Source organism: Erpetoichthys calabaricus, chromosome 6, assembly GCF_900747795.2.
Source record: "Erpetoichthys calabaricus chromosome 6, fErpCal1.3, whole genome shotgun sequence".
NCBI classification, from domain to species: Eukaryota; Metazoa; Chordata; class Cladistia; order Polypteriformes; family Polypteridae; genus Erpetoichthys; species Erpetoichthys calabaricus.
Genome location: NC_041399.2, coordinates 130,427,560 through 130,454,842, shown reverse-complemented (window position 1 = coordinate 130,454,842; position 27,283 = coordinate 130,427,560). Strand labels below are relative to the sequence as shown.

General features: G+C 36.5%; 1 protein-coding gene across 1 annotated transcript in view; it reads left to right on the top strand.

Annotated features, from left to right (window-relative positions):
- The first annotated feature begins 7,566 nt into the window (after positions 1 to 7,566).
- The window catches only part of cntnap2a (contactin associated protein 2a), a 1,161,044-nt gene continuing 1,141,327 nt past the window's right edge, over positions 7,567 to 27,283 (top strand). The window contains exons 1-2 of the mRNA XM_028803276.2: positions 7,567 to 7,585; positions 8,305 to 8,415. Coding sequence (XP_028659109.1) covers positions 7,567 to 7,585; positions 8,305 to 8,415 — 130 coding nt within the window. The remainder of the gene's footprint in view (positions 7,586 to 8,304; positions 8,416 to 27,283) is intronic.

Here is a 27,283-nt window from a genome sequence, read left to right as displayed (position 1 = left end):
CCTCAAAGTCTGCCTTGTAAAGCCGGTGCCAATTTAGCACACAGCTCCAAGAGGATAGCTCTTGGAAATCAAAATTGACTTAGAAACCAGTGATCATCATATATAAATACACACTATCTTCTAATTCTTCCATTTGCAATGTCTTCTAAAAACACTAAAGTAGTTGGAACAATTTGGCCATTCCATGCACCATTATATTTTTACACAATGATTACAATCAAGTGAATTAAATGTATAAACGATATGCAATTCATTTTGGTGTATTTGATAAAACTCCTATCATATAAAAAAGAAAAACAGACCACAGAAGCACTGCTTTGATGCAAGGGAGGACCCTGCCGTGAAAGGGTGTGTTTAGTTTACTTTTTGCATGCACATCTTGAAGTGAGCGTGGAAACGGGCGTGCACAACATTTTTGTGTATATGCACTGTTTATCATGAGGCTCCTGAACATTGACATAAATTGATGAATATAAACAAACCTGGTCTGCAGTAGAAATAAAATCTTTGCTGTACATCTTTATATGCCTTGTTTAGTGCCCAGTAAATAAAAATTATCATTAATATACCAATAATCCAATTGTCCAGCAATCACTCAGAATATGTAACTATGCAGGAAGCACTTCAAGGCAGAGAAGCTTTTATCTGTTGCACCTTTCCATGATAATCACCTTTTCTACCCTCTCAAACCTACACAGTGTTTAATCTTTGGAAAACGTTCGGGATTAAAACACTTAGAGAATTGTACAGTATATAGACAGTGTCTTTGCATCTTATGAACAATTACTTTTCAAATTTAACTTCCCACCCATTTCTATTCCAGAAGAAATGTACTGATCAGTCTTAAAGACTCAGACAGCATCTCAATAATATATAAAAATATATTAATGTCTTTTCCTTTTTAAACATCCTAGGGAACAGTGGGAAAAGGATCTTTAACTTAATACCTCAGAAAAAAAGTGGAAGGCAGCTAGCTATGCATCGAATACACAGCTCAATCACATACAGTAATCCCTCGCTATATCGCGCTTCGCCTTTCGCGGCTTCACTCCATCGCGGATTTTATATGTAAGCATATTTAAATATATATCGCGGATTTTTCGCTGCTTCGCGGGTTTCTGCGGACAATGGGTCTTTTAATTTCTGGTACATGCTTCCTCAGTTGGTTTGCCCAGTTGATTTCATACAAGGGACGCTATTGGCAGATGGCTGAGAAGCTACCCAACTTACTTTCTCTCTCTCTCTCTCTCTCTTGCGCTGACGTAGGGGGGTGTGAGCAGGGGGGCTGTTCACACACCTAGACGATAGGGACGTTGCTACTTTCTGTGTGCAGCTGCTTCCTGAAGGACATGCTGCACGGTGCTTCGCATACTTAAAAGCTCAAAGGGCACGTATTGATTTTTGACTTTATTTTTCTCTGGCTCTCTCTCTCTTTGTCTGCTCCTGACGGAGGGGGTGTGAGCTGCCGCCTTCAACAGCTTTGTACCGGCGGTGCTTCGCATACTTAAAAGCTAAACAGCCCTATTGATTTTTTTTTTGACTGCTTGCTTTGTTCTCTCTCTCCTGACGCGCACTCCTTTGAAAAGGAAGATATGTTTGCATTCTTTTAATTGTGAGACGGAACTGTCATCTCTGTCTTGTCATGGAGCACAGTTTAAACTTTTGAAAAAGAGACAAATGTTTGTTTGCAGTGTTTGAATAACGTTCCTGTCTCTCTACAACCTCCTGTGTTTCTGCGCAAATCTGTGACCCAAGCATGACAATATAAAAATAACCATATAATCATATGGTTTCTACTTCGCGGATTTTCTTATTTCGCGGGTGGCTCTGGAACGCAACCCCCGCGATGGAGGAGGGATTACTGTATACATATATACAGCTCAATATGTACAAAGCATTAAATCATTCAACTTAAAAACTTTCATCAATCACATTTATCTTGTTTACAATTGTCCAAAACTTATCCAGGGCAAGATCCAACCTGCGAATGTTGCAATCTAGCTCCAGCCTCACTGTGCCACATGTTTTGTAACTGCACCAAATTAACCTAATTTTGGACAAAAATATTTGAATGTTTATCAGACAGCATTGGTGTCACAATCATTCCTATCCATTTAATAACTGTGTTTGGTGTACTCCCAGATAGGCTTAATATGGAGAAATTGATTGTAATTGCCTCTACCACACTACTGTACCATGTAGTCTTATCTTGCTCAATTGGAATAACCCTAACCCAGAGGGTAACTGATGTTCTATACTATTTAAAATTGTAAAAAATCTAATTATCACTTAGAGAATGTGTTCAAAAATTTATTTTTTAATAAGGCAAGATCAAATTAATTAAATTTTAGAATAAGCATTTATATCAAGGAATGTACATTCTCCCTGCTTTGTTGTTTTCAAATATTTGCTCTTGCTGTTGGTTCTCCTCTCTTTCTCTTGGATGGGGGCTGAATTCTGTTTTGTTAAGTTAATCTTAATTGTATGCAATGTTACCTTCTTCATTGTGTAAGTTAGACTTGATTTTAAGGAATATTATTTTCTTCAAATAAAATTATTAAAAATATAAAAAAGAGTAATATATAACTCAACTTGCATGTCTTTAGGAAGTGAGATGGAAACCAGAATACCTATGCAAAACACAGGTGGACATACAGTATGGAAAGTGTACAAACTCCACATATACAGTGTCCAGTTCAGGATTTCAACCAAGGACTTGTGTTAAATATATATCCGATTAACTACAAAATCAAGACTGACATACTAGGAATCATGAGAAGACAGTTAACGTCATTTCCTAGGTGCTGTTGGAACATTATCTGAAAAAAGGCTGGTAACATATGCACCCATGTTTTGTTTTACAAATCAGTGATTCATACCACACTATAGTATATTATTATTGTATATATAGAATCCTGGAATACTGATAAAAGTGAATAAAGAAGTATGTTCATGAAAGCTGTGACATTTTCTTGAGTTGGTATATATGATTACTTTGTGATGAATTTTCAGCATTTAGATTTTAAAAGTGTTTTATGTTTTCTGAATGAATCCTGAGTTTCTACCAAGCAGAATCTCAAGTATTCATATGAAATGCCAATGTATAAATGCTTTGATTATCAACTTTTATTATCTTGATGTTGATTCAGCTACAGGGCTTATAAGAGGGAGGGTAAGTTAATATATGAAAATTAGTTCTTTCAGGTTTAATTGAAAAAGAGCTTTGCACATCCCACATAGATCTAAGATGTTGTTTAAGAGTGAAAGGCAAAATATTTACTTCACAGAAGTAAGTACTATTTCTTTAATCATCAAATATTAGTTTTCTTAATAGTAAGTATTTGTTTGGCAACACTGAACCTTTTTACAAAAGGAAGCACATTTAACTTGTGTTAAAGTGCTAATTCTTGCTTGAAAGTAACCAAACCCATTTATTCCTCTATAGGGTTTCAGGAAGACAGGAATCAGTCCTAGGCAGGACTATCATAGTACATACTCACTCACACACTCACACTCAGTCCTACCAAGACCAATTTAAAGTCATCAGTTAACTCAATAACTCAAAAATTAAGGGGACACTTAAATCACACAACAATTAATGAAATATTCAAGGTGAAAATCTTTACTGAGTAATACTGTGTGATTCATTGAGAACAACATCATGTAACAACAGTCAATGGAAAACAAAATTACCAATCCATTAAGGCCTGGATTAAACATAGCAAAAATCAAAATCAAAAATTGTAATCACAGGCTGATCCAAATTGCGTGAATTTCATCACAGCAACTCATAATGTAACTCAGTAGAGGGTATGACACCCAAGTGATTGTATGCACTCATGACAATGTCAGTCTTCATTTTTTATCAAGATTTTCCCAATGTATATCAAATGAGTGTAGAAAGATCTTGGCTATGCACCACCGGTAACTCACCAACAAAACAGACTTTACACAGTTGCTTCATTTTTCCAAAAAAAATAAACAAGTCTGTTTTTCTTGTTTTTTCTTTATTCTCTTTTCCAGACTCCTTGTAAGTACCCTCTAGTGCTTCATTTCAGTTCCACTGTGTCCCCCACTTATAGATGTTTATCCTAACCATCTTCTATATAAAGAAACATACTGTATTTTTTAGTTTTAATCTTCAACAAATTAATACAGGCAGTCATCGACCTATGCATCTTATGACCATTCAACAAATGACTGTTACTATGCCTCACTGGCAAACGACAGTTTTCACCACACCATCTTTGTATGCCATGACTCATTTATCTCAATATAAGTTTAATACCTAAATGCATTCTTGACTACATTCAATTTCATTTGTCTAACAATTACAGGAAAAAAAGCCAATTGATCTTGACATAACAATGAAGGTGATCAAGCAGTATGACGGAGGAAAGACTTTAAGTCTTTATGTGACTTTAAGTTATCCCATTGTAACTGGGGTGCGCCACACGTAATGTATTGCAGTACTCTAGCTTTGAATGCGGTTAACCTACAAATCCTCATTGTGACTCATGATGTTCTGCTTTGTGCAAATTAATACTTTCCTTTTCTTTCTACTTGTATTTGGGTATCCTAATCAGCATGCTTTGTTTTTATTTTTATTACACAATTTTATTCAACTTGTCCTTCTCTGTTTGTCTGGGTCAAATTTTGCAATCAGTTTTTTACCCATTTTTTCCAAACCTATTTCATTCAAACTTTGCATGCATGCTGATCTCTGGTGACAAATGCAATATTTCAATTTTGACCTGGGATCTGTAGATAGATAGATAGATAGATAGATAGATAGATAGATAGATAGATAGATAGATAGATAGATAGATAGATAGATAGATAGATAGATAGATACTTTATTAATCCCATAGGGAAATTCACATACTCCAGCAGCACCATACTGATAAAAACAATGTAAAATTAAAGAGTGATAAAAATGCAGGTATAACAGACAATAACTTTGTATAATGTTAAAGTTTACCCCCCCCCCCCCCAAGTGGAATCGAAGAGTCGCATAGTGTGGGGGGGAACGATCTCCTCAGTCGGTCAGTGGAGCAGGACAGTGACAGCAGTTTGTCGCTGAAGTTGCTCCTCTGTCTGGAGATGATACTGTTTAGTGGATGCAGTGGATTCTCCATGATTGACAGGAGCCTGCTCAGCGCCCGTCGCTCTGCCACAGATATCAAACTGTCCAGCACCGTGCCTGCAATAGAGCCAGCCTTCCTCACCAGTTTGTCCAGGCGTGAGGCGTCCCTCTTCTTTATGCTGCCTCCCCAGCACACCACCGCGTAGAAGAAGGCGCTCGCTGTATGTTAATTACGTCAAATTTAAATTTCTTATTTCCTTATATTATACTGTTAGTGATTACACATATATATAGTGCTTTTAGCCAACACACACATATGAAAAATAGGCAGTACTGGTCAAGTGGTTAGCATTTTGGACTTTCAAAAAAGCGGTTGATGGTTCGAGACCAAAGTAGACAAATTAATTTAAAAAAATCTTTTTGATTAATTGATATTGAAGTTTTGGCAAATTACTTCAATATGACAGTTAAGCATTGGTCAAGTGGTTAGCACGTTAGACATTCGATCAAATGGCTGAAGGTTTGAGACCAATGTACACAAACTAATTTTTAAAAATTTTACTAATTTTTCTTCATTTATATACAAATTTGGCGAAATACTCTTTTCAGTGATTTGGCGATATTGGCAAAGTGGATAAAATGTTGGGCTTTTATAAGAAAGATTGAAAGTTTTTATTCTCCAATAGACAAACACACATTTCCAGTACTTCACATGTGCAAGGTTTCACTGTGGTTAGGATTTTCTGAAATGAGAAATGAATATGAGTGAATGTTACGTTTCACTTTAAGATCATAGGTTTAATTCCACTTTGTTGCTAAAGTCATTTCTGTCAATCACCTTCCCACCCAAGTCAAGGTTTTTGTAATGTGCCAAGGATTGTGTGGCATTAGGGTGGCTAAAATAAATAACAAAAAAAAAAGATTTTAAGTGACCTGATTTTATTCCATAAATAATTGAAATAAAATAACTTTTACAATTTGAAAACTTCTCCAATTCCAACCATTATCCTACATACTTTAATAAACTTTTATATGATGTGTCATTTTCATTCTATAGTTAAGCTGATTAGAAATTTCACTTTAACAAATCTATGCATTTTAATTGAAATAAATTAATTCTTTTATGGGAACAGCACAATTTTATTTTTAATCATATATGACCCGCAAAATCTTAGTACAAGAAAAAAAATATTTTTTACTTTTTTACTGAAAATAAAGAAAGGTGAAGATCTCAGTAAGGTTGATCTCTCAGGTCCCCAAAACATTTTGACAATGTTCTTAGAAAAACCAGAAAATCAACAGTTATGGAAATGTCTGCTCTGTCAGAATGAGAGCAGCAACAAGCCATAGAATTAAATGACGAGTTTAATTAAGAGCAAGAATTGGCTTCTCACTAAGAAACTGGTTAGAGTGAAATTAGTTGGTGTTTGGAGCCCCAATTTAGCTGGTCAACTGTTCACTTGTTTCACGTTTGATTTCTGTTTGGCTGTCATTTAATGAAGAAAATAATTAATTCAGGGCACTGAATCCTTAAAACAGAGCTATTAAAATGAAGGGAAAAAGAAATTAATTAGCAGTGAAAACTGGTCACTGATTAGGAAAAGGGTTAGAATGAAAACCTGCCGCCACTGCGGCACTCCAGGACTGGAGTTTGCCACCCCTGCTCTACTGCTTCATTCCAGATCCACTAAAATGAGCATGTTTGTCCATGAAAAAACATCTTGTTAGTTTAAATTTTCAGTGCGTTGATTGATCATATGGATGCTCTTACGTCAGATTATAAAACACTATATTAATTGTGAACAGGACTTTATTGTCTGTTAAACTGTTTGAATGGTACAGACGATTTTGCATTAGTATAACATGCATAATATATTCCATTTTAAAAGAATGAAATATACATAAAATCACTTAAACAAAATAAATAAATGGTTGATTTTGAAATGTGAGTTTCAGTTTGACTGATTGACTTTTTGATAATGCTTACTGTTGTCCATTCAGCTTCTTCTTCTTCTTTCGGCTGCTCCCGTTAGTGGTTGCCACAGCAGATCATCTTCTTCCATATCTTTCTGTCCTCTGCATCTTGTTCTGTTACACTCATCACCTGTATGTCTTTGCTCACCACATCCATAAACCTTTTCTTAGGCCTTTCTCTTTTCCTCTTACATGGTAGCTCTATCCCTAACATCCTTCTCCCAACATGAAATTTAACTCGGCCAACACTACAAACTACATGGGGTAATTAACATATAAAAACATCTTTTTTGGGTGTAGTATGTCTTTAATGTGTAACAGAAAAAGTTTTTGATGACAGAATGTACAGGGACTCAATGTCAGGCAAATTCTTAGTACAGTTTTAAGGCTGATCACAGAAACCTACATGAAATATGGACAGGATGTCAGATTGAGGGAAAAGGATTCAATATACTTTATTTAAGGTTAAGATTACACAAAAAATTGTAGGGAGATAAAAGGCATGCATGCCAGGGTGTATTCAAGGTATTTTAGACAAATTCCACTCAGCTGGTAATGGACTGTAAATAATTGTAAAATGATGAGTAGTTGCAACATGGATTCTATCAAGGTATCAGCAGTTATCGTACCTTGCCAGCCATCTTGGAATAGAGTGAATGTTCTTTCACTAGACTGAGAGGAGCTGGTTGAAGTGGTTGCCCCTCTGCTGTTCTAAATTAGTATTACAGTAGGGCAGTGAAAGGCATTCTTTGGATAAACACAGAGGGTTTATATTTCCCTGGTGACTTGTGATTATTTAAGAATGTTATGTGGGGTTGCAATATATTCCAGTGATCAGAACACAGAACCAGAAAAATAAATTTAAACAAAGAATTAAACACAAAGATTAAGTTATATTTTGGCATTTGCTTGCCTGTTACTTAATTTCAAGATTTGCTTTGAAATGTCATTTTTTTTTAAATATAAAATGTTGTAGTCATGTACTTTCAGAAATTTTACTTGAAACTACTGTTGACTTTTCCTCTTTTTTAGTTTGAGTAATTCTACCAAAATCTGCTTTTAGAAATTAAGCCTATTTGAGCTAATTAGAGTTCTACTGCACAAGTTATCATTAGCTAGGGAAAAGACCGCAATTAATCTATTTTTATTTTAATTTGATCTGCACCTTTTTCCTCACAATATTTTTGAATATGTATAAATTACCTCTATCTGACTGAAAAACATTTTAATTTTTGTTGTTTCAGAGAAATGTGATGAGCCTTTGGTCACACCTCTCCCACATGCTGCATTTGCAAGTTCCTCCATGTTGTCTGGCAGTTACGCTCCAGGATATGCCAAGCTGAACAGAAGAGGAGGTAAGAGTAATCACATGTTTTACAGCCTATTAAAAATTATTCTGAAAAATATTTTTCCCCTTTTATATTGCAACATTCCAGTCAGTTTAGTATGCTCAGTCATACACCTTTTTAACAGGGAACATTCTAATTTCTTTTATATTCTAAGATATATTTTGCTGCTTATAATGACAAAAATGCAAATGGATCAGTCAAATTTTCAGCTTTGGGTGCTATTGCAATGTGGACATATGATTTAAGGGCAACCCACAAAGTATTGCAATTTACATTACAGCATTTCTTAGGTGAGTAACTAAATACAACAACAACATTTATTTATATAGCACATTTTTATACAAATAATGTAGCTCAAAGTGCTTTACATGATAAAGAAAGAGAAAAAGAGAAAATAAATAATTAAAATAAGGGAACACTAATTAACATAGAATAAAAGTAAGGTCCGATGGCCAGGGAGGACAGAAAACACAAAAAAAAAAAACTCCAGAAGGCTGGAGAAAGAAATAAAATCTGCAGGGGTTCCAGTCTACGAGACTGCCCAGCCCCTTCTAGTCATTCTACCTAACATATATGACCTCAATCAGTCCTCATTGTATTCAGGGTTCTCATGGAAAAACTTGACGATGACAATCATGTGGACTTCTGGCCTTTAATCCATCAATGTAGGGACATCACTGTGCTTTGATTAGGTGGTGGTGGCACAGATTGCCACCACAGAAAACCAGAAAAAGAACAGAAGAGAAAGTAGGGGTTAGTATGAATTTTGGAGCCACCATGAATAATAGTGATAATTAATTGAATATACAGAGCATCAGGATTAAACTAAGATGAAGCTATGAGAAAGCCATGTTAAAGTAATGTGTTTTCAGCAGTTTTTTTAAAGTACTCCACTGTATTAGCCTGGCGAATTCCTATTGGCAAGCTATTCCAGATTTTAGGTGCATAACAGCAGAAGGCCGCCTCACCACTTCTTTTAAGTTTAGCTCTTGGAATTCAAAGCAGACACTCATTTGAAGATCTATGGTTATGATTTGGAGTGTAAGGTGTAAGACATTCTTAAATATAGGATGGAGCAAGATTATTTAAGGTTTTGTAAACCATAAGCAGTATTTTAAAGTCAGTTCTAAATGACACAGGTAACCACCTGGATTTTCTTTTCCTAGTTAAGATTCTAGCAGCTGCATTCTGTACTAGTTGCAATCGATTGATGTCTTTTTTTGGTAGTCCTGAGAGGAGTGCATTCCAGTAATCTAGTCGACTGAAAAGAAAAGCGTGAACTAATTTCTCAGCATCTTGCAGTGTTATAAGAGGTCTAACTTTTGCTACATTTCTTAAGTGAAAAAATGCTGTCCTAGTAATCTTATTAATATGTGATTTAAAATTCAAGTCAGAGTGAATAGTTACCCCTAAATTCTTTACCTCTGTCTTGACTTTTAATGCTAATGTATCGAGTTTATTTCTAATAACCTCATTATATCCATTATCCATCCAAACAGAACTCAATATAAATGAAGATTTTCATTGGTTGTTTACAACAGAAACTTTGTATATTATTTTATCTGTAATATGAATTATCTTTAATAATATGCATTTATTGTTTTACTGTGTTTTAAAATTTAATTTTTTTTCATACTCCTATAGCTATGGTGTCATCATTACATTATTTTGTGTATTTAATTTCATGTTTTCTGTGATATACTGTGCAAGATGGTTCCTTGTATTAAACACCACCAGATTTTTTCTTTCAAGGAAAAGATAAATAGCAATTGAGCAAACCAATCATTTTTTGATTTATTCAGCTTTTAACAGTTGTTTTGTTTAGACTTTGTATTTTGTTTAGTAGTAAAGGATTTGAACAATTTAATGATATTTTGTGTATAGACTCTTGTTTCAACCTATTCTTTTGCTTTTCCCTTCAAAAACAGGCTACTTTTGATCTCTGCCATGAAAACATTTTCATAGGTCATGAAATGTACCTCTTGCTTGAAAATTATATATTTATTTTAGCTTGTTTATATTGATGACAGAAGTGTAGTTTGTCCAATGAATTTAGACGAAGCTAAATAGCAAGGACTGGGAGAAAGTGTCTTTATGGTCAAGTGGAAAAAACATAGCCAAAACATCCTAACCAATTATTAGATTTCCTTTCCCTAACTAGTAAAGAATGAATTTATTTTCCAGTCAATTTTTTATTTTTTCCAAACAGGTTGGTTGTTGCCATCTTGAAATAGACCACAGCCAATGCAAAGCCATACCAGTCACATGGTCAGTAGTGAAAACCACATAATGGCTGTGCCTTTGAAAATACACAATGACCAAAATGGTGTTGTGAAAATAATGATAAAATTATAGTCAATTAAAACATTAATTGTAGGCAACAAATATCCATGCAGAAATATTCAAACTGAATTGGCAACCTTATACATGTAGTGCATGGGTAGTGTCCTGCTCTAATGGGGAAGAATTTGAAAACAATTTTTCATCATATCATACATATATAAAGTTGTGAGTAGTCTATTATGGAGAAAAAGGGTTTAGATAGGGAGAAAACTATAAAAACTGACAAAGGGGTTAGTAGTAATTCTGGTGGGTTCTGTGCTCGTGCCTGTTCTATAACAATTATTACATTTACAAAGATGTTATTGAAGAATCCAAAAACATATTTTGATGGCTTTTTGTCTTTCCTATTTCATGCACTCTTGCTTGCTGCAAAAACCTCTTCTACTGTTGAGTTCAGTTTATGAAGCGTCTTTCCTCCACTTCTTCTCCTAATCAAACACTGACTCATATTCACCTCCTAACCAGCTCAATAACAGGCTCATCTACAGTATATAAACAGGAGTGAGAAAAAAAGTAAATTCTTAGATGCATCATGATTCTCTCTTGTCAGTTCAGCATCAAACCTTTTGTATGGACTTATAAATTAAATGGAAATACGCACAATGCAAAACATCTCAGAAAAAAGCAACAATATAAACAAAATGATCAGCAGAACAAATAATACAGTGCATTCTCAGAGCAACTGACACAAAGCTAAACACATTATATTATTTATTTATTTATCTTTGTGGAAAAAAGTTGTAAATTGAAGAGATTACTTAAAAGCCACCAAAAACATAAAGTAAGTACTAAAAACAATAACAATGTATAAATAATTAAACATATACATACACATATAAAATTTTTGCATAAATATTAATTATTCAGAACAAGCCTGGTACCTTGACTCATGCTAATAGCCCCATTTTTCTTATGATTGCATAACAAAAATGTGTAGGTTAACGTGTGGTCAGGTTGATCAAACAATATATAGAAGGAGTGAGAAACAAAAAGCAGTGCCATGTCTCAACTCATAAATGCAAAAAACGATCAATACCCCTATCTTGCAACATAACAGTAATCCATGTATAGAGGAGTGCCCTTTCAATGTAATGTCTCACCGTGTAACATGCAGACACCAAAGTGCACATTTTTATATGTGTGTACAGTATATATATATATGCCAACTAAATTATAGAGATTATAGAGATAGAGATCGAAAACATATGCCAGGTGTATAATCTTCAAAGGAGATAATAATTCATATGCATTTCACTGCACACATTTTTCAAAGTTTAACCAAAATGTTAAAATTAGTGAGTAATGTGCAGTAGTGGCTCTGAGGCTAAGGATCTGCGCTGGTATACTGAAGGTTACCGGTTCGAATCCCCGTCACTGCCAAAAGAGATTCTACTCTGCTGGGCCCTTTAGCAAAGCCCTTAACCTTCAATTGCTCCAGGGGCTCTGTAGAATGGCTGACCCTGCACTCTGACCCCAAAGGGTATGCGAAAAGTAACAAATTCCTAATACAAGAAATTGTATAAGGCAAAATAAAGAACAAAAAAAATGCATTAAAACACTAATATCTTTGTGTTATGTTAATCAAGTTAGGACATTCTTAAATGTATGTTCATTTAAACAAAACATGCAACAATATAGGCACATGACTCTTTTCCTTGTCAACTATAAATAATGAATGAAAATATCTTGACACATAATGTAACCTGCCATTTGTCACTTCTGTTTGTTATTGTATTGTGTTAATAAAGAATAATGAAATTAAATATAGAACATTACTTTTCATGATGAATAATAATGATTGTGGTTTAAGAGCACCAAGTGGTCACACAGTAAGTAAAAACATGATCATGTATACAAGTCAAAAATCAAGATACATTGAGAATTGCATCCTGAACTATAATTCCATTGACTTGTGAAGTGCCTAGTTATTTCCACTCTTAATATCAGCAACAACACCATTTATTTATATAACACATTTTCATACAAATTATGTAGCTCAAAGTACTTTACAAGATGAAATAAAAGAAAAATATAAAAATAAGATTAGGCAATACTAAGTAACAAATAATAAAGTAAGGTCTGATGGACAAGAGGAAAAAAAAAGCAAAACTCCAGAGGGCTGGAGAAAAAAAATCTGCAGGGGTTCCAATGCCACAAGACCACCCAGCCCACACTGGGCACAGTGAACACCATTTGTGTCCAGCTCTTCTACCATATATTTGAGCCAACAAGTCCTATATTTAATTTTCCCTTTGCCATACCTGCCATACCAGGGTGAGAAAGTGAGCTGAAATCATATAAAGCACATGTGAGTTCTGCCCCTAAAGTACCAGGGCCAAGTTGTGCCAAGCCATTCTATTATGTAAAAACCTTGAAGATAAGATAACCAAATAAACTTTGAAGGCTTATTGCAGACACATGTCCAGGTGTTTGGCATCTTCGTAATGGAAGAAATAAGTTGATTACTCTGCAGTCCTACAATATATACTCAAAAAACTCTTCTTTCCACAGTATTGAATATACTATTGAATGTAAAATGAATCAGCCAATTAACTCCAAATGCAAAGACTCACTAACTAACTCAAAAACATCCTTATATCTTAAACTGTGTGCCACAATTGGGCACCTTTTCTAAATCAGTGCACATTCAATTAAAAATACTGTATATAGGGCTGGGAAATAAGCCAATAAACTAAACTATAGTACCTACAGTATGTGACAACTTAGCCAAGCAACATTGCTTCATAAGCACACATTTCTTAAGGTTCACAGAATATGAAATATTGAATAGCCTACACTAATGTACAAATTGTAATATTTCAATTTAAGCATAATTAAATGTGTTAAGTCAATGGATAAATAAAAATGTTAAAGAGGTAAAGGATAAGCAGGTTGCATAAATGGATAGATGGATGGAAAACTAAAATCTAAGACATTTAGAAATTTTATCATGGATATGCAAATTATAGTGACATTATCTGATATATTCTGCTTAGCCACACTGCATAGCCTGCATTTTCCCTTTTTTCTGTGCAGGTATTAATCCCTCATTCACCTAAGTCTTTATTGTGAATTAAATGTCATTACTTTTTAAAGTCAACCAGTAAGTAATTATGGGAAAAGCATCTTCATAACTTTACTGGCTCTATTTGTTTTTTACTTTTAGTGGATTTCTTTGAAGATATATTGTTGTAAAATTTGTTCAGATGTCCATAATGGATATTAAGTAACATGTAGGTGAATATATATATTTAATTAAACCTTTATAGGGTTAGTGATAAAAAACAATTAAGATATACTGTTTATAATGTTTCACTATAATAAAAGTGTGTTTTATGCACTAGAAACAAATGTACTTTAGGAACATCACTGTCACTTCCAAACCTGTCTCATCTTGTACTGTGGAAAAGAAAAACAAATGAACCAAAAGAAATGATCTGTTCAAAGCTCTAGCACTTCTTTGTGAGTGTCCTAATTAACAATTTAATTGTGTGTTCATTATTTAATAATTGCTGCCGAAACAAGAATTAAGATTAATAATTAATATAGCCTACACTTAATTATATTAAACCTCATTCATAACAAGAATCCATCAAGAAGAATAAAATTATTGCATTGACGAGATAAAAGGATGTCAATTGAAAAGACATGAATGATTAATTTTTTATTTGCATTCACAGTAGATTGAAGGTATTTGGTATAGACTTAATATGAATGCTCAAGGTTGATAATTGGGATGCAGAAGGATTTTCCAAAAAAGTACTTAATTCAGATTGGTTTCTGTATTCTTTTTTCATGTTTTTGTGATACATACATTAAATTAAAAAATATCTATTTTATTTGTCTGTCAGTTGAAAGGCAGTCAGCTAGGTCATTTTTCAGGATCCATTTATGCACATTGGTTGCTTGTTTATTGCTGAATACAATACAGTTAAAATATATTAGTAAGTTATGACACCAGGCTTCACCAGTTTATTTTGAATATAAACACCTTTGAGGCTTTAATCTGTTAAATATTGTTTTTTCTGATAAAATTCAATAAAAATAGCCTGTGGCAGATTCATGATAGAATTTACAGTGCATATCACTGGCACAATGTACAAATTGAATTTAGAAAAGTTTTAAAGTTAAATTTTTCCCTTAAGACTTTTTTCTTAACAAATTATTAGGTTATATCATTGCTTATCATTAGACTGCACTTCTACTTGTAGATTATTTAATTGAATGTGCTGTTCAGCAGGATTAATCACATTTCATGATAGAGAAAACAAGATAGAATAATAAACAATTCCTGCTGCAAAGGACTGACTTGTTATTGCCTCACTTGAAGAGTGTGCCTTGCTTTGCTTCAGCTGATTAAAGATATTTCATTTTATTTAAATTGTACACTGATCCATAATTTTTGTAAATGAGCAATTATCAAGAGGAAAGTGCCACTTATGGTGTTTGTAAAGCTGTAACGATATTCATTGTGATTTGTAGCACTTTATCTCTGTAATGTGACAGCTGGCAATTTGTTTCTCACGAATTATTCCCACTGTTATTAAGCAGTTGATGGTACATTTAATTCCACCTCTGACTGATAATGAAATAAAATCTTGATTCATCATGTGAAGATAATACCAGGCTCTATAATTTTAACTGCTGCAAAGAAGCATTGCTCATTGCATGTTGCTGTCCTAGTGAACATTTTCTGATTTTCAATTAAATATTTTCACACAATTAATATTTAATAAAGTATTAACAATCACTCATAAATGTATTGTTGATGAAATGTTGTTCATATTGTTTGCAATAGGAAAGACCTAACATAGCAATATGAATTGTAGTAGTTTCATTTACTTGTATATAATATACATTCAGCAGGTCTCCTTTGATGGTCTATGCTCTACTGAATGGTCTGTTCCTGTCAAAATTTTAATTACGCTCTTTTATTTGGCTAAAATTATTTTATGACTGCCAGAATTATTGACAATTTCCACCTCTATTCAAACCTTTTTGCAAACAGCATTTTCTGTTGCTTGTTGACACCACTTGTAGTTCGTTTGTTTGAGGCTTTCCTACTTTTAAGCAATGTATTTAATGCCAGACATTTTTATTTCTATTGTCTTGTTTCTGCTGTTCTTTGGTTTCTATATCTAAATCATATTTCAGCTTCTCACATTGATTCTTTGACTTTTGTTTTTTCATCACTTTGTTTTTGATCTTCAGTCCATCTTTACTTACTTGTACAACCACTTCTCTTGTTTACAGAACCCAGTTCTTGCCTACTGGTTCAGAGTGTGTTGCCTACTGGTTCTTTCTGAGTAGTCAGTCTCACATTTTCAGATGTGCTTTAAGAAAACACCACAATAAGCTCTAGCTATTCTTGACACCACTAGCAAGTCCAGAAGATCTGCCTCAGGGCAAACAATAATAATAATAATAATAATAATGCATTTTATTTATAAGGCACTTTACATTAGTAGTAAATCCCAAAGTGCTACATTAAAAAGTTTAAACAAAGGCAAAGCAAGGCATTCCAGAACCGTGGAGCAGCGGCTGCAAAGGCTCAGTCACCCATTGTCCGAAGTTTGGTCAGAGGGGAGCGAATGCGGTAGGTATTTGCAAAACGGAGGTTTCTTGTAGTGGATTGTTGTATAAGGAGTTCCTTAAGTTATTGTGGAGCATTTCCATGGATACACTGGTGAGTATACAAGCAGTTTGTATTCAATATGGAGGTGAATAGGGAGCCAATGAAGTGACTGAAGGATTGGTGAAATGTGTTCATATTTTCGCACCTTCATCAGGATTCTTGCAGTACTATTTTGAATTTGTTGGAGCTTTTGAAGGTTCTTGCTGGGGATCACGATGAGGAATGTATTACAATAATCCAGCCTGGATGAGACAAATGCATGAACCAGCTTTTCAGTATCACAGCGGGAGAGGTAGGGACGGAGTTTGGCTATGTTTCGGAGATGAAGGAATGCAATTTTACAAAGGTGATGGACATGTGTATCATATGACAGATGGAAGTCTAACTTGACACCCAGATTTGTAACAGAAGGGGAAAGGGTAATTGTACGGTCAGAAAAGCAAATACTATTTACAGAGGAACAAAGCTGATGGGGGGGGTAAGGGGTGCCAATTAAAAGAGCTTCAGTTTTAGTGCTGTTCAGCTTGAGGAAGTTCTTGGACATCCAGGCCTCAATCTCATCCAAGCGAGAGGAAAGAGTTTATGGAGGTGTAAAAGAAGTCGAATCCAGGCTCACATAGAGCTGCGTATCATCGGCATAGCAATGGAATGAAACTCCATGCTTTCAGATGATGTGACCCAGGGGTAGCATATAGATATTAAAAAGGGTCGGCCCAAGGACTGATCCTTGTGGGACCCAACAGGTGACAGTGTGGGTACGAGATTTAGCATCTCCCAAGGCCACATACTGAGTCCTATAATAATAATAATAATAATAATAAAAATAATTCTTTGCATTTATATAGCACTTTTCTCACTACTCAAAGCTCTCAGCAATTGCAGGTTAAAGGCCTTGCTGAAGGGCCCAACAGAGCAGAGTACCTATTGGCATTTACAGGATTCGAACCGGCAACCTCCCGATTGCCAGTGCAGATCCCTAGCCTCAGAGCCACCACTCCGCCTTTTTATCTGTAAGATAGGACTCGAACCACTCCAAAGCAATGCCAGAAAGGCCAATTATATAGTGAAGACGATGAAGGAGAACACTGTGATCTACCGTATCAAATGCAGCTGTGAGGTCCAGGAGGATAAGGAGTGATGGAGAGCCCTGGTTAGCAGCCATCAGGAGGTCATTGGTGACTCTGACCAGGGCTGTCTTTGTACTGTGAGAAGTTCGGAAACCAGATTGAAATTTTTCAAACAGATTGAATTTTTTGAGGTGATCCTGAAACTGGACCAAAACAACCTTTTCCAAAACCTTAGCCAAAAATTGAAGGTTGGAGATCGGTTGATAGTTTGCTATCACTTCAGGATCCAAAGAGGATTTTTTAAAATGAGGTCTAATTTTTGCGGTTTTCAAGGCCAGTGGGACTAAGCCACTCTGGAGAGAGAGATTATTGATATCAGCAATAAGAAGGCTTATATCTGATACATTAGCTTTTACCAGAGGAGTAGGAAAAGGGTCCAATAAATATGTTGAAGGCCTCATGCTCTGTATGATGTCCTCAACTTCTTTAACTGTGGTACAGAGGAACTAGGAAAGGCAGCCCATTGGCTTTGGTGTAGAAACATCCAGCGATGGAGGGCTGGAGACAGACAATGAGGAGCAGATGATGTCTACCTTAGAGGTGAAATATTCAATAAAATTATTGCACTGCGTAGGTATGAGGATTGAGTAAATGATTTATCACGGAAAAAAGTTGTTTGGAGTTTTCAGGACTGTTGTTGATTAAATTTGAATAGTATTGAGATCTTGTAGTGGTCAGTGCTCTGGAGTAGTTTTTTTGGTGTTCCTGATAGGCTAATTTGTGGACCGTTAAACTGGCTGCAACAAAACGCCACTCAAGGGCTTGCCCAGCTGCTTTCATCTGTCGAAGCTCACTTGTAAACCACGGGGCAGATTTTACAAAAGAGAATACTCATGATTTAACTGGGGCATGGGTCTCAAGGATGTTCTGGAGCCCATTGTTGTAATAATTGACTAATTCATTGACAGAAGAAAGGTGTGGAGCAATAGAAAAGTTCTTAATGTCAGCATTTAAATCAGTCGAATTAATTTTTTTCAGGTTCCTGCAGCAGATGTAGCATTGTGGTTTAGAGTATAGTGAAAATGTGAGTAAATCCATTGAAACAATTTTGTGATTGGAAACACCCAGATCAAGTACTTGGAGGTCAGAGATGAGGACTAAGTCAGAAATGACTAAATCAAGGGTATGACCCTTGTTGTGAGTGGGGACCTCGACAAGTTGTCTCAGATTTAGGCAGTCCAGGAGCTCTAAGAGCTGGGCAGCAGAATCCATATTACTAACCGAGAATGCTAAACCGGATGATGGACGCAGGCACATCCGGCCATGGGCCGTAGCTGCAAAAAGACGTACTGCGCAGGCGCAAGAAAGGGCGGACGGGATACACACCAAGAGGGGGATTTAACAAGCCCCTGGAACACAAAAAAAAAGAACACAAAACCGCCCCACACACCCTACAAGCAACGGACGGGACACACACAAAGAGGGGGATTCAACAAGCCCCTGGAACACAAAACGAAAGAAGACGCTCGCTCAACAACAATCCTCACCCACACACCCCCCCCCCAATCAATAAGAAGTGACACCCAAAGCCACATATCTAAAGGAAACGTCCATATTAAACATACGTCATCTCAAAACCTTCACACTAGGCAGCATAGGTGGATCTCATTAAAATAAAGCACTATTAACCGTTCAACTGGAGAAAAGGCTCCATATTAACAGTGAGTACGATCCTACTAAATACTTATCCATATTTCGCACGCTGAGGAACAAACAAGTCATGCATACACGGTCACGGGTACAAAACTATTCGGATCGGATAACGGAACAAAACACACGAACACGAATTAAAGCTCAAGTGACCCCGTTACAGAGACGTGCCCAAATGGACAGACACATTGAACGTAGATGCATACAGCGCGCGTCTCAAAGTGCTGCATCAAAACAAGCACGATTTCAAAAGAAAGAGCTTGCGTCTCAGACATACAAAAAAGGGAGCAAAGCAACGCGCATATGACCGGCCAGAAAACAAGCAAGCAGGACTCAAAAGCAGAAAGCTCAACTGACCGACATACAAAAACGGACAAGGCACGATACAAACAATGCACGACATAGAGTGAAACGGACTTTGCGCAAAGCGGAGGCGAATCAATTAAAACTCAAAAATAGCGCGTCACAAATAATGGACATGCAACAACGCGGCACTCAAACACCACAAGCAAAACATGCCCGTCGCAGACATCAACACCAGACGTCTGCTAAACTCTTACGCCAGTTGGCTGACAACGCTTTCAATAATGAGTCCACTATTGAGGAAAATTCATTGGGATTAATGAATGTCATTTGCAATCATTGTCATTCACTTAACTTCACAGAAGAAACAACTGGCAATACAAATAATGAATTTACACGTTGTTGTCAAAAGGGGCAGATTAGACTGCCTCCTTTACATTCAAATCCGGAATATCTACAGAAGCTTCTAACTAAGGATGTGCCTGAAAGTAAAAACTTTATGAACTGCATTAGATCCTACAATAGTTCATTTTCTTTTGCATCTACCAGAGAACATAACAGGACACCAAAAGGCAATGGCCCATACTGCTTTCGCATATGTGGTTAACACAACGCACTATATTATGTCCAAAAAATATTAATGTTAATCACATTATTAACCAGGTCATTTCATTACTTCCTGGAGAGACACGGCTCTTTCTAAGCTCTGACAAAGTTGACTCTGATGACGACAATGAACATCTGAATTTCCCATTAGAATATTTGAACACTATTAACCCGGATGGATGACCACAACACAACCTTACCCTTAAAAACGGAACAATAATCATGCTATTAAGAAACCTTAACACTAAACAGGGTTTATGCAATGGCACACGGTTAGTCGTCAACACCATGACACGCAATGTTATTCAAGCAACAGTTCTTTCAGATTCACATGCTAACAATACTGTTCTCATTCTTGGAATTGACCTTACGAGTTCTGACCTAGAATTACCTTTTACATTGAAACACCGACAGTTCCCCATTAAACCTGCATTTGCCATGACCAGCAAAAAATCACAAGAACAAACCATGGACAAGGTTGGCATCTACCTCTCTGAACCCGTTTTTGGACATGCACAACTTTATTTTGCCTTCTCATGTGTTCGACGTTCATCTCACATTAAAGTTAAAATTAAAAATGATCCATGCCAAGGAAGACTCATTCAAAGACAAGACACCATCTTTACTACTAATGTTGTATACAGAGAAATATTCCAATAAAACATTACTCTATGCCAAACACTCTATTTTGTATTTATATAGGCATCATCCAAACCTGCACACTATTCTATATCTAATTCATACATCTCACTCTTTGTCATGCCCCAACGCCAGGGGTTGGCGAGCGAAGCGAGCAGGGGGCGGAGCCCCCTAGTAATTAGAGGGTGTATCCACATGAATGTTCAGATCTCCAAGAATCAGTACATTTGATGATGTTGTACAGAAAGATGAGAGCAACTCATTCATTTCTGTAATGAAATCAGGGTGTTGTTTTGGTGGTCAGTAAATAAGAAGTATTGTTGTAAAATGTGGATGCTTAGCATTCAAAAGTTGAGAATTTAGGAAGGGGGAGAAGTGATAATTGCAGACCTATACGATAGGATTACAGCCAGACCACCACCATGTCCAGAGCTGCAAGCCTTTTTGAGGTAAGTGTACCCAGGAGGGCAGGACTCATTTAAAACTGAGTATACCTCGGATTTATGCCAGGTCTCAGTCAAACAAATAATGTCAATGCCCCTGTCTACAATGTGATTATAAATTAGGCTTTACTTGTCAGGGACTGAACATTAAAAAGTTCAACTTTGATGTTTAGTGAGGTGTTGCTTTTAACCAGAGGACGAAGAAAGCTGAAACTCACTCCAGGCTTTCCGTCTCACCTGGACCACTGCCGAGCAGTGTTTTTAGTCTCCGTGGTGATAGTGTTGCGATGGCATGTTCGGGCTGCGACGAAGCAAGTTGCTGCTGACCACAAGGATGGAATGGAGCTCCTGGTCTTGATGTAAACAAACCGCTGACCAGACCACCTATGGACAAGGGGGGCGACGGAGGACTCAAAGTTGTTTGATGACTGTGATGTCTAATGGAAGGCTGTGGTTGTTGAGCTCCAACAGTTGGGATGACAGATACCGAAGCATGCCGGCGAGTGGAGGAGATGTGCACAGTTGGACAGCTGTGGTGCAAATTGCAAAGGACTCCAGAAGCAAGACAATCACCAAGATCCCCAACGACAGAGCCGACATCCAGGAAATGTAATAGCAGGCAGAATACTGGCGGATGAAATGTGGGCAGTTTGCAATCGACTCCAGAAGCCTTAGTTCAGATGACAACATTACGAGGTATTCCACAAGAAATCCCAAATGCCATCCACGGAAAACTCAAGTGGTATCAGTCAGTATCAGCCAGTTGGAGACCGATAACAGGCTAGTGCCGATTACACAATGCAAGTCGGCCCAACAACTGCCGCAGGTAGGATTTCTCCCAAAAGCAATGATATTAAATGCTGTAAGGCGTTAACAGCAAATTACAGCTGCTAGATGCTAAAGTTCTGTATAATATCCAGAAAATAGCTACAATCAAACGACATTCAAGTAATGCAAATGCTTAAATAATGAATATAGCGTGGAGAAGCGGCGAACAGCCAGCGCCTGCGTCCTCTCCCCAGCTAGGAATGGTAAACAATGGCAATATCTGTTAAATTCAATGGGTGACAGAGAAATACTGTATGAACATATTCAATTTGTATTTCAAATAATATGCAAAGAAGATAAAAATTCATCAGGATTGTAATAACTTAATGTAAATGTACAGTGTTAGCACTATTTCTGTCATAAATAATCCATTGTGCAGTTACTTTCTTGACTTTAGAAGTAAATCGCACAAGAAAAAACACTTGGCAGATTCTATGCTTCCAGGATGCTCTATAAAAATGCCAGTGAAACCACTTTACAGAAGGCAGAAAATCATTCAGTTGATGCTTTTCTTCATGTTTATTTCTTTTTCACAATTCTACTGATTCACTCGTATTTACCCACCTTCTTATTTTTATTGGTTAAACAAGGCAGGTTCTCTTTTATTAAATAGCTTTTTCATGTCAACTGCAATTGGTTACATCACCACAGTAGTTTTTATGGCAATTAAGCTTAACAATCCGCAGCAACTGGAGTCCACCTAATGTGAAGAGCACTAAATAAACTGTTACAAAACCAGATTTGAGTTGACATTATACGTGCTGATGTAATAAAAATACATTACTAATATTTAATATATTGCATGATTTAGTAAAAGAAATTTACTAAATATTGTATACAGCAGAATATTATTTTTCCTACTCACTTACCAAGGTAAAGAGTGGCCTCTACTTATTTATTTGTGTTTATTTATTGCACATGTTAAAGAAGCATATTATATATGTATAAATGCCATGATAGTTTGTAACATTTTTTTTTGCCTGATTAATTAAAAAAATATGTGAGCTATTGTATGTAATATTGAATACTTCTATACCAGTTTAGAAGTGTTGCCTGGTAATGTGTGGTAAAGAAATAATGTTTTTTTAATTGTGTAGCAGGCTCAAAGTAGGCTTATGATCTGTTAGGGAGGTGAAATAATAGTTGTACCAAATTAAAGCACTGAGATCTTGTCAAAGATTTGAGAATGGAAGTGATGACATTCTTCTCAGAATACAGCTGAGATTTCTTGGTAAAAATGGTATTATTTTATTATTCTACAAATAAACACTGTAAATTGTGTACATGTCACTCAACCCACACACAGGAAGGTTTGCATAGGTGAGAGAAACAATTGTGAAGTATAAAACAATTTACAACACCACAGGCGTGTCTCCAAGATTCATAATAAAACGCTTAAACCTGTCTATCCTGTCTCCATGGATGTGGTGACTTTATCAATTCCTTGTGTAGTTGCTCATCTGTCTTACGTTCATTTAAGTTCATGCATCCATTATGAAAACCTCTTTATGCATTTCATGCTTAACTCTTTAAACAATTTCTGGGCACATTTACTGTACTCTTGACAGCATGTCATTTTTTTCTGTTAAATCTTATTACTTCCCAGGAACTTCATATCCATTCTCTTTGCTTACATTTTCCAATATACAGCTGCACTGCCTAATTGTTTCTCACTTTGCAATGTCCTGCCCTTGTCCTGTACCACTTTTTCTTACCTGCACCTCTCATCCCACCAGGGGTTTCTTTTACAATAGGTTTATGAGGTTATTACACAACTGAAATCCTACATATAGCCTCATGTAATTCTATGTACAAGTTTAGTTCCTTTCATTTCCCAACAGCCTTACCACTGCACTTACATCAAATGTTTGAACCTGCTTCTTTGATCTGTTCTCTGTATTAACTGGCTTCTGTGTCTGTTGAGTCTGTAGTCAAAGGTTCGAGACAACAGCAGGCAGACACTGATTTGAACAAACAGAAATCTTTTATTACTTTCTCTTCTTGGTAAGCAGAGGTCTGCACAGAGCCTGGCAGCTAGTCACTGACAGTATCACGTCACAGGCCCTGCTCGTTTTCACAGCAGGCTTTTTATAATTTTTCAGTCACGTACGCAAAGCTTATCTTATGGTTGCAGCTTCACAAGCAGCCCTTTCCTTACTAGGACAGGGTGCGGTCTCCCAAAAGCTGACCCACCCTTGATTTATTTCTTTTATTCATCTTGTGGCTATTTTCTATATTAAAGCTCTAATACTTATCAGCCTTTTAACTTTCCTTCATCACAATCTTAATGCATTCATATGGCTAATACAAAAAAAAACTCTTATACTTGCAAATACATATACTGTACATATACATTTTCTTAGCATCAGCTGGTTTACATAATATATTTTTCATCCACTCAAATGCACACAGATAGTAATCACCAAGACGATTCACACTTGTTTATTCATTGCACTAAGGTGTAGTCACGAAATCTTCTTCCCCTCCCTTGGACTAGGTCAAAAGGCCCTCAGCCCAAGATTCTTTGTTCAACTATTATTTAATACATTGATTCAAATTTTTATTATTCCACATTCCCCCCTTTTGAACAAAGAATAGTTCAAACAAAACAATCTTGATCGAGAGTTGACTGAGAAGTGGATTGGGGCTGGGAGAGAAGATGCATGCGTTCTGTGTGGAGGAAATAAGCTTTAGTTACTGAGGCAGTGAAAAACTTCTGGATAAAATAACGGAGTAATGGAATAAGACAACAGCCAATCAAAAGAATAACAGTTAAAGCAACTAAAAGGGAAACAAAAATGGATTTAAACCATTGGCCCCAAGAACCAAAGGTGGATATAAACCATTCATCAAGAGGGGTATCTATGCCAGAGTTTTCAGCCAATTCTAGGGAGAGAGCGGTCAGACCAGCGAGGGCACGGGTAATGGAGCCATCCGGGGCAGTATTATTTGGAATGTACGTGCAGCAAGCATCACCGAACATAGCACAAACACCACCTTTTTCGGCTAAAAGCATATCTAGTGCTAGGCGATTTTCCAGGTCATAAGGGAGGTTTTATCTAATTGTTCATGTATTCCTTCAACAGCTTCTTCAGTAAAATTTAGAAAACGCTGTTGATTGTAATACAAATAATTTATCCAATCCACATTTTTATTGATGGTGATTATGGGAATAAGAGATTCAAAACCCGCAGCTACTTGATCTCTTGCTTTGAATTTGTTAGGGACACCTCTAGGCACGCCTGTTGAGTCAATATATACACCTTCATATGGCTAATACAAAAAAAAACTCTTACACTTGCAAATACATATACCGTACATATACATTTTCTTACCATCAGCTGGTTTACATAATATATTTTTCATCCACTCAAATGCACACAGATAGTAATCACCAAGACGATTCAGACTTGTTTATTCATTGCACTAAGGTGTAGTCACGAAATCTTCTTCCCCTCCCTTGGACTAGGTCAAAAGGTCCTCAGCCCAAGATTCTTCGTTCAACTATTATTTAATACATTGATTCAAATTTTTATTATTCCACAAGTCTATGGCATTTTTTGTCTCCATCCACTACCACAGTTGCTAATGTATTATTATCTGCAGCTTTTAAATGGTGGGTGCTATTTTTTGTGCTCTAATTTTTGCTATGAAACTACTTCTTGTAAAACAAAGTTTAATTATGGTAACAAGAAATGAACTATCAAAACACCAATGGTGATTATTCTGTTAGTGATTTTAATAAGAAAGAGATAAAAATGAAAATCCAAAGTACCAAAAATACCACACATCTTAATGGCAAGTGTAATTTCATTGCAGCGCAATCATTCTTCTGCAATGGTCTACCATGAACTCTATGCCTAATGACACTGAAACAAAAGAAAAAAATTCAAACACAAAATCATAGAAGCATTTCCAGGAAAACAACAACATCTTAATACATAATTTGCCTGCCTCCTCACTCACTAACTCACTCACGTCCGCCCAAAGCCGAATGCGCAGTCGCCTTCTGCGCACGTCCTAAGCCGAATGCGCAGTCGCCTTCTGTGCAGCTGCCCAAAAAACCTTACGAGACCGACATCCAACCCAACATTGCGGCAGGCGGCGGATTTACGGCCACAAAAAAAAGGCGATTTCCATTAAAGCTCTGGAGGCCTGAAAGGCAATTTTGACTACAGCTCGAGGCCTAATTACGCATTCTGATTCAATTACACATTCATTCAATACACCTATATCAGGTTTGTGGTGCTTATACAGTAATCCCTCACTTATCGCGGGAGATAGGTTCCAAGGCCGACCGCGATAACTGAATTTCCGCGAAGTAGGGACACCATATTTATTTAATTATTTAACGTGTATTTGGACGTTTTTAAACCCTCCCTGTATTGTTTACAACCCACCATTTACTCTATTAATAACAGGGACAACTGCTAAGCAATATGAAATCGGTAGATAAGTTTACATTTACTGTATAGCGAAGTACACGTAGCAGCTTGTAGGCGGTCATGACGTCGTCGACCTTGTTGCAAAGATTCCTAAAGCAGATTCCATCCAGACTACTGCCTTATCACTTCCACTTGCAACTCATTTTGCGCTCAGGTTAAAGGACACTGCGGCCGTAGACCTTATATGCTTTTCCTCCTTTTTAAATAAAAAGAATCGTGGACTCATTTATGCTGTAATGGTGTCCTGCAGCGGTGTAGCTGTTCCCTTCCTTCAACATATCCAAAACTTTTACCTTTTCTGCAATCATTTGCATCTTCTGTTGGTGCTTGGACACGGCCCCTGTAGCAGTAGCACGTTAATGCTGAATGAGTGAGATGAGACTTCCTGGTTAATGCAACACTCCGTCGCTGAGCCAATCAGCAGCACACAGGAACTTAACTGCGTGCTCTGATTGGGTAGCTTCTCAGCCATCCTCCAATAGCATCTCTTGTATGAAATCAACTGGGCAAACCAACTGAGGAAGCAAGTAAAAAGACCCATTGTCCGCAGAAACCCACGAAGCAGCGAAAAATCCGTGTTATATATTTAGATATGCTTACATATAAAATCCACGAAGTCGTGAATCTGCGAAAAGTGAACCGCGAAGTAGCGAGGGATTACTGTACTTATTACTATTCCATATTGTACTGGAACATTCATCATTCAATATTATACTATAGGCCTGGAAAATTCATCAACTAACAGTACAAGCCTGTACAGTAATAAGTAAAGCAGACTACAATCATTACAAACAACTTCTTCGTTACTTATCATTTGTTCTTCATACACTGCTGACACAAACTTGTGCCCGTTTC